Source organism: Trichosurus vulpecula, chromosome 1 (assembly GCF_011100635.1).
Source record: "Trichosurus vulpecula isolate mTriVul1 chromosome 1, mTriVul1.pri, whole genome shotgun sequence".
NCBI classification, from domain to species: domain Eukaryota; kingdom Metazoa; phylum Chordata; class Mammalia; order Diprotodontia; family Phalangeridae; genus Trichosurus; species Trichosurus vulpecula.
The window spans coordinates 550,660,476-550,678,753 of record NC_050573.1 but is presented as its reverse complement, the minus strand read 5'-3'; the positions used below and the strand labels follow the sequence as shown (position 1 = coordinate 550,678,753).

The following is an 18,278-nucleotide window of genomic DNA, read 5'->3' as shown; positions in this document are numbered from 1 at the left end:
CATGTAATATGCTCAGATTTTACATGTGTGCACATGCATGTGTAGTATCTTATATTTGAATAGCAATTCTCAAAGCTCAGGGTCTTCTTAAGCTAACAGAGTTGTCCTTCGCAATAGAAACACAGCTGAGACTGATGAAGAAAGAAGACTGGGTTAGCTTTGTGACTGTGTGCCTTAGTTTCCCTATGTGTTCAATGAAAAATTGAGGCTAAGCTAGTTTTAATTTAATTTTTAATCAAGTCTAATATTCCGTGATTCATTAACTAAGTTCCTGGTAGCTATTCCCTATATACAGGTAGTGGCCAAGATCATCTCTATGGGTAACATGAAATATTTACAGGGACTTCTGCTTTTTTATATAAAATATATTTGGAAAGTTTAAATTAAAGACTTTGAAAATGGTTGGAAATATATAAATTAAATGAGAGAAGGTCAAGGTCAAGTGTTGACCCACAAGGAGATCTGTGTTTTAGCATTTGAACATATAAAGCTCCTCCTTGTTGTGCGTAGGTCAAATTCCGTTACAACTGGTCCCTTATTTTAAGTAATATTTACCAGTTTTTAAAAAATTTTCATTTCAAGTTCATTCAATAAGTAATTATTGAGCACTGATGCCCAAAGGCATCTCACAATATGTTAGAGCAGAAAAATGGAAGCTGGGCCTTGTGCCTGACTGTATAGTGCTCTTACTCCTAGATCACAGATTGTCAAGGAGCTTCCTAGAATGTCACACCTCAAATGAGGCTTAAAGATCACATAATGTGGGAGCTCTTTAGCCTTTTGTGTGCCATGGACCCCTTTGGAAGTCTGATGAAACCGATGGACCCCTTCTCAGAAGAAAGTTTTTAAATAATTAAAATAAATGCTGAATTTCAGCTTGAGGTTAATGAAAATAGATGTGATTTTTTTTCCCATTCAAGTTCATGGACCCCCTGAAGTCTATCCATGGGTCCTTTAAGGGTTTCAGGCCCCCCAGATTAAGATTCCTGATTTAGGCTAACTCTCTTATTTATAGATGAGAAAACCAAGTGAAGTGACTTGACTAAGGTCACCCAGCTGAGATGTATGGCAGAGCTAGGAATATACACCCAAATCCCTTGATTTGCAGGATAGTTCTCTTTTCTGATACCACCTGATTTCCACTCCCTAATCCTTCACAACCATCCACTAACTCACTGGAATTAACATGTATGCCTAATCCTAAAACTTTTTGGCTACATGAATAAAAATCTATCAATGACAAAACAGGCAAGGATCTATTTTATGGTGTCTTGATCATCCAGTTTAACATTTAACAAGACCTGAACTTTGTAATCAGAATCCCTTGCAGCAGTTACTGAACACCCTTCTCCGAACCTCAGTTTCCTCATTTGTGAAATGAGGGCCTAGATAATCAACAGGCCCCTTTCAGCTCTAATTTCTGTCATCATACGGTGACAAAACGGTCTGAGTCTTTGGGGTCCCATGTTATGCAACAGCAAGTAAGGTCTTGCTTCTAGGACTTGATTAAACAATCAACCAAACCCAGTTGACAAAGGGGGGTGTGTAATGGTGAAAGTTAAACATTTCCCTCCTCTTTAGGCACTATCTTAATTCCTGGCACCACCCAGCTGACTGAAAGAGACCTCTTGTACAGGCTGCAGACTTCCAAGGCCAAGTGCATCATCACCAATGGTGCCTTTGCCGCAATGGTGGATTCCATTGCTCATAAGTGTGCCATTCTCAAGTCCAAGTTAATTGTTTCTGAGAAGCCTAGGGAGGGCTGGATAAACCTCCAAGAGATGATGAAGTGAGTATCCACGGCTTTTACAAAATGATTGCATAATTTAGGCAAACCCCCTCCCCTGCAAAATCCATCAAGATCCAAAGGGAAGACAGCAGGTAGCAAGAGAGCCATCTGGTGGAGAGAGTATGGAAATGCAAAATGATCCTTTTAATTTAGGACGGACCATTCCAGTCAAAAAAAGGCCAGTTACTTTTCTGCTTGACCCACTTATGAGAGCAGAGGTGGTTAAATTTTTTTGTATCACGGACCCCTTTTTTCAGTGTGGTGAAACTTATGGAGTTTTTCCTCAGAAGAATGTTTTTAAATGCCCAGAATAAAATATCCAGTACCCTCACGCTAACCCTAATTCAACCTATCTAACCTTAACCCCATTTCTGTCTCTAACCCTAGCCCTAAATCTGAGGTCCCTTCCAGCTCCAGATCTAAGATACTATGATCCTTTTAAATGTTCTAGTTAGTTTCTGTGCTGAATTCTCTGGGGTTTTCTAAATAAACCATCATATCATGAAAAATAAATGTATTTTCTCTTTCCTTTTTGCTGACCTTTGTACCTTTAAATTCTTTCTCTTACTGCTATTGTTAACCCTTCTAGAATTATGTCAAATAGTAGTGAGGAAAGGAGGATTACTTGTTTTACTCCTGTATGTAATAGGCAAATTTCTAGCATTTTCTGATTGCAAATAATGCTTTTTTGGTTCAAAAATACTTTTTATTTTTATCTAAAATGCCCCTGTTATGCCCCAGCTTTTTAGAGTTTTTAATATGCACAAGTATAGTACTTGTCAAAAGCTATTTCTGAATCCATTGACACGATCATGATTTTTGAGGGTCTTTTATTTTTTAATATGATTAGTTATGTTGTGACTCATCCTTACATCCCTGATATAAATTGTACTTGTTTGTAAGGAATAATTTTTTGTATATATTTTTACAGCCTTTTTGCTAGTCTTTTTAAAAAATTGTATTAGTATTCATTAGTGATGCTGGCCTTTAGTTCTCTTTTTAAAAATGTATTCCTCCCTGGTTTAAGTATTAGAGCATAATATTTGTCTTTCAAACGTTTAATAGAGTGTTTTTGAGAACAATTTGCATAGCATGGGAATTATTTGCTCTTTAAGTTTTGGTGTGTTGTCTCATTATATTTCTTTTACAAGTTTATAAATTTTCTATGATTTTTTTTGACCAACAGATTGTATCCATTTAAGGTCTGTTTTCTTTGTATACTCTGTGTGACTTTTTATTGCATTATGATCTATCTCTAAATGATATGTTTAGTATTTCTGCTTTTTCACACTTATGTGTAATTTCTCTCTTCCCTTGTATGTGGCTGATTTTTGTAAAGTGGTGCTAACAAATCTGTATATTCACTAATGTTCCATTTAGAAGAAGCTACAAATCTCCTAGATATAATTTCTCCAATATTTGATTTAGTTCTGTATTTTCTTTTTATCTATAAGATTATCTAGTTCTGAGAAATATTAAAGTCTCCTACAATTATTCTCTTATTATATGTCTTCTCGCGTATCCGTTAACTAATGCATTAGATGCTGTGCCACTCTGCCTACAGCTAGGTCTTGATTAGTATGAATAATAAATCCTGTGAAGTAGTCACATCATTCAAATTTGTACTGCATGTTTCCACTGGGCTGGAATTAACGACCATAATTCTAATTTCCAAAAGCCTGAATTTAAATAAATGCAACCACTTCATGATTAGTTATTCACACCAATCTAAACCCAGCAGTATGTTTAGTATTGATATTGCGTCGTTGTTTGTGATACCTTTGAGCGTAATGTAATTGCTTTTTTACCTCTCGAGATAAATTTTTATTTTTGCTTCTCCTGATAGCATGGGTGCAACTTCTGCTTTTTTGGAATCACCTGCTACATAGCAAATTTTATTTCAGTTTTATTTTTGTTCTGTTTGAATATTTATTTTTCATATGTATTTCTTCTACGTAGCCAATTTGGAGGGCTCGTTTTCTTTCTTATCTATTCTAGAGTCCTTTTTGCTTATTTTGTTTATATTATTTATTTAAGGTTATGATAGACTTGTGTTTTCCTCCATTTATTTCTTTTAAATTGACTTTCTCCCCCTTCTTTTTTAAATCAATGCCTTGCCCCTGTGATTAGTTTTACTTACATTATTTTGATGCTGATCTCTTCCCGCAGATTCATTCTCTACCCGCAGCCTCCCATGTACCTTCTTATCCCAAGATCGCTGAAATTACTTACATTATTAATTTCTCTTTTATTTATTTATGTTCCTCACCTCTTTTGACCCTTCTCTTTTCCTCTCAGCTAGGCGTGGCTTTCACCATCTCTTCTACCCTAACCTCATAGTTTAAGTTGGGTTTTTTTCTGTCCCTTTTATTTTTTTCTTCTGATTTCTGTTCCTTAGCATATTCTGAATTTTATTGTCCAAATCATAGGCCGCACCCTCATCTGTTCCTTTTTCATTCTATATTCCCCTTGAGAATATAGATTTTTGGAGTACCGAATCTAAACACCTTTATTGTATTTCTGTTTTTGCATTTGTAGATCTTAATCCCTGCTCCTTTTTTCCTGCTATGTCTCACTCTTAGAAGTATCACTCCACGGAGACAGCAGCACCAAGTGGAATAGTGTCAGGGAGTGGGAGTCACTCTGTGTCCTGAATCGAGAAGCCAGCTCCTACCCCTGTCCTCATTATCATTCACTATCTACCTTTCTTTTGTATTCTATCACCACCACCATTCCCTCCTACCTGCACCCTGTATACAGCTGCCAGAGGGGACATATAGGTCACCTACCTCTCCTAACACGACCTCCCAGTGTGTAAATTCCCTTCAGATGCAACCATTCTAAGATTTTTATCTTTTACCATAGAAATATATCTCTCCTTTTAGGAACGTTTCCTTCCCCTTCTGCAGCAAGACTTCCTGTATCCTAGTCCTCCTTTCCTTGCTTTTATCCTGTTTTCCCACTGTGCCCACTCTCATTGAGAGATTAAAACAATGACTTAGCCCTTCTCCGTTCACCTTTGGCCTGGGTAGAAGTGCATCAGTAGGGGCAGTTAGGTGGTGCGGTGAGCAGAGCACCAGCCCTGGACCTTGGGCAAGTCATTTAGCCCCGGTTGCCCTGCCTTCCCCCCTCCAAAAAAAGAAGGGCGTCAGTATCTCTTGTCTGTTTTTCACCTCCCTTCTCTCCATTTTGTAGTTTTCCCCTGTCATACCTCCCATAAAGACAGGAATTCACATAGCGGGTGACGAGATTTGGTCCACTTGATGCTTTAAACTCGGCTTGAATCTTTAGTTCTTCAGAACCTTCCTGACCCCTGCTTATCTAGCTTTATTCTTTAGCAGTCGGTTCATTTTTTCTTTTTCTCTTTGAACAGTAACCTGTAAATCAGATAATTAATTTCATTACTTAGTCTTTTCTAGGTAGTTTGTTTACTTTCCTCTATTTCCCTTGTGTAGCATGAGTATTATTTAAATATTTGGTTCACCCCTGTTTTTTTTTTTTTACTTTTTGTTGAAAAGTCCAGTTTTTTCATTTATAATGAGGTTTATCATGGTTTTTTTTTTTTAATTAGTGATCCTTCATTGAAGGTCTTTCTGCTGGCTGCTTTATTGTTAATATTGTGAAATTTAACCACTATATGCCTTAAATTTTTAAGTGTGGGTTTTTTCTTTGACAGCAATCTATGGATTCAGTCTATCAGTACTTTGTTATCTCTACTCAGAGGTTCGAGACAGTTTACTTACATCGTTTCAGCCATATGGTATTCAGGTTTAAGTATCATGATTTCTTCTGAGACCTGTAATCCTTATCTCTGCACATTCTGTTTAAAAAGTCAATAAATATGGCTTTTATAGGATTCATTTGTTCTTTTAAAGTAATTGACTTTTGCTTTGACAGATTATGCTGTACTGTCATTTTGTCTCAAAACTGTCAATCTCTCTTTCAGATCTTCTATTTCTTTGGAAAGATTATCTGTTATGGCTTTAAATTTTTTTCTCCCCTGGTGGTTGTGTTTTTGTATTATGTATTGAAAGGACTGATTTCGGACCTGATTTCAATCTTAGTATCTTTTTTTTTTAAGTGTTATTTCCCTGTTGAACCATTCTGGAATTTCTTACTGCCATCTATTATCCCTGGGGCATCCATAGGACTTTTTTTTTTTCATTGGAGAATTTTGGTTCATTTTGCTTTCTATTATAATATTTGTTTATGGTGCTTTGATGTCTTTTAGTTTTTACTCATTCTTCCTTTCATCTCATAAGAGCTATATTTTCTGCTTGTGAGCTAGGTTTTTACTCAGGCTTTCCCTGTGGAAGTTTTTTGTCTTTTAGTCTCTTTTCACTGGTTTCTCTCATCACTCTTCAGCCTTTCCCCATTCTACTCCCTCTCACTAGGCATCCTTAGCCTCCTTGTCAAGGGACTTGGGGGCCCAGCCTAGTTCTCTTGCCAAAACAAAAAGTAAAGTCTTGAGGGGATGGGAATACCTGTCCCAGCCGGCTTTCCTCATTTCTTCGGAGGCAGAAGTTCTTTCCTGCTTTCACCTACTTCGCACTGGGCTTTTTGCAGCCTTGGTTACATCTTCTTGGTTCCTCTTACGTTTATATGGTTGGGCAGAGTTGATGTCTGATAACTTTTGTCAAGTAAGAGAGAGTTCAGGCTAAGTTCCTAACCTTGGAGGATCTGGTTAGGTATTCCCACATTTGAACCCTAAAATATGTGCCTGTGAAATTGCACATGCTGCCTGTGCCTAATCCAGGAGCGTTTAACTTTGTGGTGTGTCCTAGATCCCTTTGTTAGTCTAGTGAAGCCCATGACCCCTTCTCCAAAGGTTTTTTAAATGCATAAGATTATATGGTATTACACAGGAAATCAATTCTATTGGAGTGTAGTTATCATTTTTAAAAACAAGTTCATGAACTCCAAGTTAAAAGCTCCTGGCTTGAGTCTGTGGAAGGGATTAGGTGATTGGGACAGTCAAGCAGTAGAACCGAGTAGAAGCTTGCTCTTTGGTGGGCATTCTACCTTGTAAGTTATTTTCATCTTCTGTTTTGTAGATTCAACTTTAACTACTCTATGGCACATAATTCCTTTCTTGGGGATGTGTGTGTGTGTGTGTGTGTGTGTGTGTGTGTAGATTTGGGTTTGGATAACTTGGCAGAAGATTACACCACCATTTTACCAGTCTCATGCTTCTAACGTACTTTTCCCCCCATCATGCCCTATACGCACCTTCACATAAAAGTTAATGAGCATCAGCACACATGTTGAATCGCTTTAGAGAATCTTACTTTCTAGAATTTTCTGCCTGTAGACAGATGTGGTAGCACATGTCTATAATCCCTGCTCCTGGAGAGTTGGGGGCTGATGGGTCCGTTGAGTTTAGGAGCTCTGATCTACGTTAGGCTGAGCTGACTCGGTGTCTTAACTAAGTTCAGCACCAATATGGTTGAGCCCTCAAGAGCTGGGGATCGTTTAGCTGCCTGAAAAGGGAAGGACCAGACGGGGTCAATACTACACCGGTCGGTAGTGAGATCAGGCCTATGGGTAGCCACTGCACTTCCAGCCTGGGCCAGATAGGCCAAGTCTCAAAATAATAACAGTCTTGATAACGCTATAATAATAACTTCTCTATCTTGATACTAGGACTCACAGGAACTCACATCTACTGGTATAGCTTTCAAGATCTGGGGTACCTCCGTGTCATGGTGACTTATTAAAGTGTGGAGGTCTACGCTACAAAGCATCAGCGAGGGTCTGGGGACCAGCAATCTATCATAGGCTCTGACAACCCTTTCAGATTATTTGAACCCCAGTAAGATCCAAAGCCTGAACTAATTAACCAAACTGCTCTAAAAATGTCCTTCCCTGTGTTAGCAACTTCAAAGACCAGATAGGGTTGATAAAGAGTATTCTTTCTGTTTGTAACCACTAAATGATAGGCCAGAATGGTGGGAATTCGCTGATCTTGATATTCTAGGGGCATAGGCTCATACAGGAGAAACACAGATATCTTGGGATTGTAATTTCTAACTGACACTACAGTGTCAATTGTCTTGTCTTACTTATTCAACTAAGAAACTTCCTTTCTTATGTTATGGAGACCATAAATTGGAGTTGGGGTTGTTGTAAAGTGTATTTAAACTTTCTCCTTCTTTTATCAGGCAGTCAGACTCCATGATCACGTATCTGCTAGCTTTAAGGAATGTAATGTAACGTAATTGATATGATATGATATGATATGATATTATGTCATATTATATTACATTACATTACATTATATTATGTTATGTATGTGCATATATATATGTATATATATGTATCTATATTACCTAGCCTATTTGCCTCCTTTAACCAAACTCTCAGGTCGACAGGTCAGATAGTGGTTAGAATCAAAAAAGCCGGTAGGCTCAAGAAGGAAAAAAAGAACAGAACTTTTAAGGCTTTATTTAATCTCATTTAATTAATGTAATTAACTGATTTTGATATTTTAGGCTTCAAGCACACACAAAAACATTCCCTTTGTATGATACAAAGCTACGGCATTCAGCCCGATTCAGTTAGATGAGAAAAGATATCTTAACAATAATGGGAGGGGGGAGGGTTTCAGCTTGATTAAATGAAAAGATTAAACTGAATCTACAGACTGACTTTGGCTTTCCTTTTCAGACATGCGAGTGACGACCACAGCTGTGTGAAGACCAGACACAATGAAACAATGACCATCTTCTTTACTAGTGGCACCACTGGCTCTCCTAAAATGACAGAACACACGCACAGCAGTTACGGTTTAGGATTATCGATGAATGGAAGGTACTTCATTCTTCTGTGGTTTGGAGCGTGGTCTAGAGACGGAAGTGGGGGAACCATTTTGCTCACCTTCCCACCTGCCCTTCAAAGTACAAGTACTCTTTTTATTTTCTCAGGTACTGGCTGGACTTGACCCCTTCTGATATAATGTGGAATACATCAGACACAGGCTGGGCAAAATCGGCTTGGAGCAGTATTTTTTCTCCGTGGAGTTTAGGAGCTTGTGTGTTTGTAAGCTATATGCCACGTTTTGAGCCAGCCTCCGTCTTAAAAGTAAGGCTAACAACAACACAAAAACCTTGGGGAGTGCTAGGGCCCAAAGGGACCTTAGAGATCTGCCCGCCTGACCTTGTGCTAGCAGAGCAGGGCATTTCAGATTTAGGAAGTAACATGCCCCCAGGGCTGTTCAGAGTTCTGGGGGAGCTTCCCTTTTGCTGTTGGCATTTGTATAACATATCTCATCTCTTAAATAAACTTAGAGCCTAGAATCATAGACTGGTAGGACCGAAAAGAAACCTTAAGGATCATCACATCCAAGCCCCTCATTTTATAGATGAAGAAACAAAAGCCCGTTTGCCCTGTCTGAGGTTATTTAACTTGTTTTTTTTCTGGAAGCAGCTGGCACTGAAACTTAGATATTCTGAAAGACCTGAATTAAAATCTGGTCTCAGATACTTAACATCTGTGTGACCACAGGCAAGTCACTAAACCTCTTTTTGCCTCAGTTTCCTCAGCGGTAAAAAGGAAGTAATAATAGCACCTATCTCACAGGGTAGTTGTGAGAATCAAATTAGTAATATTTGTAAAATGCTTAGCATGGTACCAAGCACGTAGTAGGCACTTAATAAATGCTTATTCCCTTTCCTCCTAATTCCCTGGATTCCTCTTTCTGTCACATCAGGCTAGGATCTGCCATTAAATATGCCTTTGAGATGCCCTGTGCCATGTACAAAATAACTCCTTAAATGTTTATAAAAGTTGAAGTGACGTGGTTCTTTCTAATTCTGTATTCTAGATCCTATCCAGATATCCCATTACAGTCTTCTGTTCACCTCCAACTGCCTATCGGATGCTTATGCTAAATTGGGAGTCTGGGTAAGTGGTGATCAAATAACTAACAAGGATTACACCATCAAATGGGTTGATGAATAGGCCTCTGAAATAATGGTCCCTTTTCTCCTAAAAGCAACACAGCAGGGACCACACTGCATTCTGTGCAACTCACGCTAACCCCTAGCACAGAATATATAAGAAGGGTCTTAGCACTGATGACGCCTGCCAAATAGAAGACACTAGCCCACTTGGTTCCAGAAAAACTAAGGATCTCAATCACATAGACAAAAACACTGGTGTATATAGTAGGTACCTAATAAATGCTGAATGCTTGGATTTATTTTACTATAGATTTTCCTGGACAGAGTGGTTTGGTAAATGTTTTGTAATGAATTCACAACACCATTTATTTTCTTTTATGTCATGCCATTTCTTTGCTACTAATTGTGATCAATTATTTACTTAAAAATCCTAGAAATACTCAATTTGGCACTCAGGGTATATTTTAAAGTTATTATTTGAGGGAGGGAGATGATAGATCTTGTTTTGAAAGTGCATAAGAAATAATCCTAATTCCTCCTTTTTCCTTTTTTTCCCCTCCACTTTTCATCCATTTCCTTTTGATAAAGTTGTAAGTTCCAAAGTCTAAAGCACTGTGTGAGTGCTGGAGAGCCAATCAACCCTGAAGTGTGTGAACAGTGGAAAAACAAGACAGGACTGGACATCTACGAGGGATATGGACAGACAGAAACGGTACACACATTCACATGTGGCGTGATTGCACAGCAACAATTCATTAACCTTGTTTTGTTATACAGTACGAATTCTGGAAAAGATGCAGAGTTTAACAATAATTAACAATAATAATAAAAAATAGCTAACATTTATTAAGCACTTACTGTGTGCCAGGCACTGTGCTAAGCGCATTACAGTCCTCACAGTCCCAACTCTGGGAGGCAGGTGCTATTATTATCCTCATTTTGCAGAAAAGGAAACTGAGGTTAAGTGACTTGCCCAGGGTCACACAGCTGGTAAGTGAGGTTGGATTTGAACTTGGGTCTTCCTGACTCGAGGCCCGCTACTTTCTCTACTGAGCCACCTAGCTAACCAAGGCCTTGGCCTTATGAAACTTAGACTCTACTAGACTATAAGCCCACAAGGTAAAGATAATGAGAACTAAATTATCTGTGAAATCTTTTAAAGGATGGGAAGAAAAATTGCTCCACAAACTAAGGAAGCCTGGCTTTAATATGGTACCATAAACATCCCCAAAAAAGCCTAAGGAAAAGCATTATATAGCCAAAAACATTTCTGAATGAAAATTTTTGTAATGTTTTAAAAATATTTAAATATAAATATATTTATAAATATATATAAGCATAATATATAATATAAATATAAATAAAACATTTTAAAAATTATTTTTTAAAATGTGAGAAACTTGTTTGTCTTTTCTAATTTGCTTTAGAATTAATTCCCCAAGTATAAACCGTGCAAAACTATGCAGTTCATACTTCTGTAAGCCTCACATAATGAGGGAATGACGTATTTTTTTAAAGAGAAGTGTTGAGAGAGTATCATGACAAAAAGATTAAGCACCAATTAACATTGTAAAGACCCTTTTTAATCAATATATGGGTTTGTCCTATTTTTTCCTTTCTTTAAAATACAGGTGTTAATTTGTGGAACTTTCAAAGGAATGAAGATTAAAAATGGTTCAATGGGAAAGCCTTCTCCAGCTTTTGATGTTGAGGTTGGCACATCCTTTCCTGGAAGACTGTATAACAAAGCAGCAGAGAAATTGAATTTAACCCTTCTTTTGTAATTATTCTCATTACTAAGTATCACAGTCTCTATAATATGATGATTAAGGTGGGTGATCAAAACAGAGTATTTTAGTTTTGGCCAAAAAAGGAGGTATAACAAATAGTAATAACCAGTAATAACTGCTTTTATGAGGCTTAGTTTTGAAGAATGAGTAGACTGGCAGAAGGCAGGAGAGGAGGAAGGGTATCAGTGAACAGAATCTACAAAGGCATGGGGGTGAGAACGTATAATGTATGTTTGGGGATTGAATCAGTAAATGTTGGCTGCATACCTAGTTCAGGGGTGGGGAACCTGCGGTCTCAAGGCCACATGTGGCCCTCTAGGTCCTCAAGTGCAGCGCTTTGACTGAATCCAAACTTAGTTTTGTGAATTTATTCTGTGAAGCTTGGATGTGGTCAAAGAGCCGCATCCTAGTTAATAGGATATAAGTCTTATAGGATGAGTTAGATTTTGACATTTTGGAGCGAACATTACGATCAGAAGGAATATAGGCCAAGTCCAAACTCGTTTGCTGGCATTTAAGCTTCTCCACTATTTAGGCCTAGTCTGCCTTTCCCGCTCCACCTAACTGGCTATCAGTGAATGAGATATCTTGGGAGATGTTGGTTTCCCTGTCATTGGAGGCCTTCAAACAAAGGCTGACTGACCGCTTTATCAGATATGTTATAGTGGGAATTCTTATTCAGTTATACGTTGGACTGGATGGCCACTTAATTTCCTTCCAAATCTGAGATTCTGTTTTATCTACTGCTCCATCGTGCATGCCCTATGTTCCTCACTCCTACTCAGTTCCAACCCAACTACTCCATTTTCTTGGAACATGCCCTCCACTTTTCCTTTTTTTCCTCCAATTTTATAATAATTCTAATCTTGCCTCATCTGAATTAAATGATGGAGAATGGGATATATTCATAGCTCAGTCAGTTTAACTAGAGGATGAGAATGCCACTGGATTTAGTGTCAACATAGAAAAAGAAATTAGTCCTCTCCAAAGCCTGGAGGAATCTGGAGGAATGTGGTATCAGAGTCAGCTGGGATTACGAATCACTTTCCACTGCAGGTTTTCCTTCTGCTCCTTGCAGACACATCTCTCTCCCTTCTATTCCCGGCATGCTCCCTTTCTCACAATCCCAGGACCTGAAAAAGGGTTTGGGGGAACCAGATCCATCCCAACCTTCCTGCAGCACAGCTGAACACTTTGGGCCCCTGAAGGACTCTGTTCCCCAGCACATAATATTGATAAGGCTTAAGTATTTCCAAAGCAAAGGGGGCTTAACATGTAATAATTTATGTAAGCATTCTGCTAACAAACCATTCTGTTTTGTTCAAGATTATAGACGAAAATGGCAGCGTTCTACCCCCTAAACAGGAAGGAACTATTGCCATCCGAGTCCTACCTAACCAACCACTTGGTTTATTTGCTGGTTATGTTGTAAGGAATATTTTATTTAATGATTTTAATATTTTCAAAGTCTAATTATTTAAAACAATGTGAATATTAATTATAATAATCACATAATTATTAGCATTAATATAATTTGTATATTTCACACTTAAGCCTAAAATAATGAGACATTTGTAAAGTGCTTCGCAAACATTGAAATGCTAAAGAAATGCTAGCTATTATTATCCAAGCTATTTTTCTCAGCTGTTTGCAATATGCAACTCAGTGTGCCAGAAAGAATACTAGCCTGGGATTCAGAAGACCCAGGTTCTAGTCTGTGTTGTGCCACTACCTAGCTATGTGACCTTGGACAAATTGCTCATCCTCTTGGAGCCTTCCTCTTTTGCAAAATGAAAGGAGTGATAATCTCTAACATTCTCTTCAAATTGTGGCATTATATTGGCATGTGCTTTGATATCAACGGTATTTAAATGACAAGTTGTATTTTAATTTAATTGCCCTAAATTTATCCTTCCCCACTATTCACAACGTTCCCTGCCTCCAATGGAAATCAGCAGTATTTAGAAATTTGCTAAATCTGAGTGTACTTGACACACGGCACGTTTATTTTAAACTAACAGATATCTTTATGGGGTTATATACAAACAGCAAGAATGCAAATTTGGCAGGGTGGGGGTGGGTGGGGGAATTGGAAAAACTAAGAGTTTATTTGGAGGGTTGGGAATATTGTTGATTGATTAATTGGATTTAACTAAATGTGTTTATAGCAAGCACCTGGTCCAGTATTCTGAGGTAAATGATCTGGTTTGTGGATGAAGGAGGCTGTGGCATTGAGAAGAACACAGGCCTAGGAGCTGATAGACTTGGGTTCTAACCCTGGTTTTGCTACTAACTACAAGTTTTTTCACCTTGTTCAGACTCAGTTTCTTCAGCTGTAAAAGGAAGGAATGCTTAGCTTCAGCTTTCTATGATTATCTGGGCCCGTTCTTCTCTATGTTTTTTTGGCTGTTTCACTGGTAACTAGCATCTCTTTAAGAAGATGTTAGAGGAAACTCAACTCAATCTGTTTTGTTATTGGCTGCTGCTATGACTCTAGTAGCAGGATCGATGGGTAGAATTCACCATGATGTTTCTGCCCTCGATGCCACGGATGAGAGTTATTTGGCATATTGCAGCAGCTGTGGATCGTCAGATCGTAAGATTGAAAGTTGGGAGGGACCTTAGAGGTCATGTATAACCTCATTTCACAGCCTGAAGAAACTGAGGCACAGAGGCATTGGCTTACCTAAGTCCACAGGAGTATTGAGTGGCATAGCCGCTATTCGAATCCAAGTCTTCTGACTCAAATGCCATGCCCTGTGCAGTGTGCCATGCTGCAGATGACCAAAAACTTCAAATTGTGGCCATAGTGATTTAAACAGAAAGGCCCTTAGAAGACACCTTTCGTGTTGATTCCGGAGTAAATATCTCTGGTAAATCTCTTCTCGGTTTACAGGTCAGTCAATAAGCATTATTGGGCATCAGGCACTGTGCTAAGTGCTGGGGATGCAAAAAATGGCAAAAGCCAGTCCCTGCTCTCAAGAAGGTCACTATCTAATAGAATGGACAGAATGGAAACAACTATCTACAAATAAACTACATGCAGGACAAATAAGAAACAATTAGGAGGCACTGGAATTAAGAAAGGTTAGGAAAGCCCTCCTAGAAGGTAGGATTTTAGTTGGGACTTGAAGGAAGCCAGGAGATGAAGATGAGGGAGAGCATCCCAAGCATGAGGGACAGCCAGAGAAAATGCCAGGAGTCCAGAGCCAGAAGTGTCTTGTTTGTGGAATACCCAGGAGGCCGGTGTCACTGAATCAAAGAGTATGTGACATTGAGGAAGGTTTAAGAATCCTGGAAAGGGGTGGGCAGGGTTTAGGTTAAGAAGGGCTTTGAATTCCGGGCAGAGGATTTTGTGTTTGATCCTGGAAATGATAGGAAGGCAATGGATTCTATTTAGCGGGAGTGGGTGTGAGGTGGGGGCTTCTATAGCTGGACTTGCATTTTAGGAAAATCACTTTAATGGCTGGCTGGAGGATGGATTAGAGTGGGGAAACTTGAGGGAGGCAGACACGCCAGCAGGCTTTGCAGTAGTCCAGGTGGGAGGTGATGAGGGCCTGCACTATATTGGAGAGATACTGACAAGCATTGGCGACAAATTGGAGATAGAGGGTGAGAAATACTGAGGAGTCAAGGAGGACGCCTAGGCTGCCAGCCTGGAGGACTTTTCTATGTGCCTGGATAACAGAGAACCACCCCCCTCCCCGCTTCTCTGCCATCCAGCACCTAGCACAGTGCCTGGCATATAATAAACATTTAAGAAATTCTTGTTGGCTGATTAATTACATATTAGGCTGAGAACTTCATTTTGCTCATTGCAAAGGACAGTAAACGCGATGTCCATTGTCATTTAAGATACACAATGGCAAGATATATTCCTTTTTCTGATTCCTATTAATTGGTTAATATTGCACTAGGCAGATGTTGGGTGTTTATGTGTGGGTAAAAGTAGGAATTAAGTAGATGATTCATCCAATACTAAAGCCAAGTTCATTACTTTATTATGTGACAAAATAGAATAAGATTCAAAACAACATACCTAACTAGTCAAGCATCCTCGCTACTAACTTCCCTCTATCAAATTGCACTTAACTAAACCTCTTCCTCTCAGGGATTCTGACTGAGATTGCTTCTCAGTTAATGCTTACCATCTGATCCTATTTCTAGCTGCTTATTGCCTCCTCTTAAGGCACAAACTTCTCTGTTCTGACTTGCCCTGCCGTGGTGAAAATCTTTTGAAATTTCTCCTAGCAAAGGCCTTATATGACCTGTTGTTCTGAACATCTAGTCTCTTATTGATAATTAACCCTCAAAATACTTCAAAGTGCAGATAAAAAAATCCTTTTTTTTTGTATGACTTCTCCCTTTTTCATTTTATTCTCAATAATTTGGGATTGGAGTTAACATTCAGGGCTTCATTTCTATTTTATAAGCTAACTCTTGCCAACCATTTGCCTCTTCTTACCAGAGACTTCTTGAGTGGGTCAGGTCTTCCCTCCTCCTTTTTTGAATATTTTAAAATCCACCCAAACCCCACAATAATTCACAGTCACGCTAATACAATACTATTTAAATATTTGCCAGGATGAGCCTTTCAAAACAGCCTCAACGATCTGTGGGGATTTCTATGTGACTGGTGACAGAGGGTATATGGATGAAGATGGCTATATCTGGTTTATTGGAAGATCAGATGACATTATCTTATCCTCTGGGTAATTTTCCTTTCTGCTCTCTCTGTCCCATTTAGATTGAACATTGTTTATCCAGAAATAAATCTACAACTCCCCTAGGCAGCATATCACACGCCACTTTGCTTTTCAGATATCGAATTGGTCCTTTTGAAGTAGAAAGTGCTCTAGCTGAGCACCCAGCGGTCCTGGAGTCGGGGGTGGTTAGCAGTCCAGACCAAATCAGAGGAGAGGTAAAAGAGCACCATCACCCCAGCCTGGGCACTTCTGCAGCTAACTGTCAAACCGTACCCTTTTCAGCAGTATTAGAATGCACTGCCCTTAGCAGAATTTACTAAAGGGATTGATTTGTTAAAAACTCAAGTCAGTTAGAAACCAGGTTGGCTTTTAAGATCTGGTTTTGCAAGTCTTCTCCATTTAAAAAGAAGTAGGACTCACAACAAAGGGCAGTCTTCACCAGAGCTGCAGCCAGCCCCTCTTCACCCCTACCCCCAATGCAGCATCATCAGATGGAGTGGAGGCTAGACCTTTTTCCATTCCTACATGAGCATGGTCGGCAGAATCACTCCCAAGAGAGTCCACTGTGCCATATATACCACTTGGCATACTTGCAACTTACCTGCCTAAACTGTAAAGTACTTAAAATCTATCCTAGAAAGTTACAGTTTCTCCCCCATTAGGTGCTTACATCTTCTGGTTAGAAACAACAAAAACAAGATAAATCCAAGGCAGGCTCACAAGTATCTAACATATCTCCTGTTTCTTAGAATTGTTTTTTTTTTAAAGGTAGTAAAGGCCTTTGTGGTTCTCAAGCCTGACTATAAGTCACATGACCCAGAAAAAATTAAAAATGAGCTCCAGGAACATGTCAAAAGAACTACAGCACCGTACAAATATCCTAGAAAGGTAAGTATTTGAATTAGATTGAAGGGCTATTGATGTTCTGTTGCATGGTCTTGAGAGAGTACTTATTTTTTGTTTTTAAATGAGCGGTATGCTCAAATGTTAGTGCAGCAGATAGAGCACCAGGGCTGGAGTCAGAAAGATCTGAATTCAAAACCAGTCTCAGATGCTTTACTAGCTGTGTGACCCTGGGGCAAGTCATTTTACCCTGCTTGCCTCTGTTTCCTCATCTCTAAAATGACTTGGAGAAGGAAATGGCAAACCACTCCAGTATCTTTGCCAAGAAAACGCCCAATGAAGTCATGAAGAAAGAGACATGACTGAACAACAAATACTCAAATATGTTTTGCAATGTCCTAAATTGATTCTCATCAACTTGGGGTTGGAATTAACATCTATGACATTATAGTTTAACACTTCCCTGCTCCCCAACCCCAACGTGCTGTACTCTTTGGCTCCCTTGCCTCATAGCAAGCCATGAGACCAAATTCAAATAAAAGTACTTCAAACCCTTCCTTTCAAACTAAGTATGAAATTCCTGTAGTGTTTGACAGTTATAAAGCACTTTACCTAATCAACACCCATTTGAGGAAGATCCGTGGTGGTAATTAAGATGCTTTGGAAACCTTAAAGAATGACACAGATGGGGGTTATTCCAATTTTCCTCATTTTACAGGTGAGGAAACCCAAGCTCAGAGGATCTAAAATGACTTTCTTACGGTAAAGACGGCTAGTGTTGGAAGTAGAGTTTGAACCCAAGTTTCACTCCAAGCTCTGTGCTCTTCTACTTTAGTATTAGGCATTTAGAAAGTTGACTTTACCATCTGTACCACAGATGAAAGTTGTTTAGTACAATTTATTTTAGTTCTTGGTGAAGAATGCTAGAATAACACTTTCCCACCTTCATATCAATAGGTGGAATTTGTTCAGGAGTTACCAAAGACCATCAGTGGGAAAATAAAAAGAAATGTATTGCGGAAGAAAGAATGGGGAAAAGTCTAATTTTACTCGATTACGTAATACTGTAACACCTGTAAAACCTGTATGTTTTCTGGAACTTACACCCTAAAGATGAAATAAACAATGGACGCTCATGGATTCCTGGTTTTATAAGCACCTTGTGGTAGCAATGTTACATCATAGAATTCTGAAGTAAAAAATGAAATAATATTCTGTAATTGACTCTGTGATTTGTCAGTCTGTTAAC

The 18,278-nt window shown here is 38.8% G+C and overlaps 1 protein-coding gene across 3 annotated transcripts in view; it reads left to right on the top strand.

Moving 5' to 3' along the window:
• The window catches only part of ACSM3 (acyl-CoA synthetase medium chain family member 3), a 37,119-nt gene extending 18,870 nt beyond the window's left edge, over positions 1-18,249 (top strand). For all 3 annotated transcript variants that reach the window (XM_036741664.1, XM_036741662.1, XM_036741663.1), the window contains 11 exons: positions 1,582-1,789; positions 8,456-8,599; positions 8,713-8,869; positions 9,612-9,691; positions 10,279-10,402; positions 11,322-11,402; positions 12,807-12,908; positions 16,065-16,192; positions 16,302-16,401; positions 16,955-17,074; positions 17,987-18,249. In XM_036741664.1, coding sequence (XP_036597559.1) covers positions 1,582-1,789; positions 8,456-8,599; positions 8,713-8,869; positions 9,612-9,691; positions 10,279-10,402; positions 11,322-11,402; positions 12,807-12,908; positions 16,065-16,192; positions 16,302-16,401; positions 16,955-17,074; positions 17,987-18,073 — 1,331 coding nt within the window. In that variant the 3' untranslated portion in view covers positions 18,074-18,249. The remainder of the gene's footprint in view (positions 1-1,581; positions 1,790-8,455; positions 8,600-8,712; positions 8,870-9,611; positions 9,692-10,278; positions 10,403-11,321; positions 11,403-12,806; positions 12,909-16,064; positions 16,193-16,301; positions 16,402-16,954; positions 17,075-17,986) is intronic.
• The last annotated feature ends 29 nt before the right edge of the window (positions 18,250-18,278 follow it).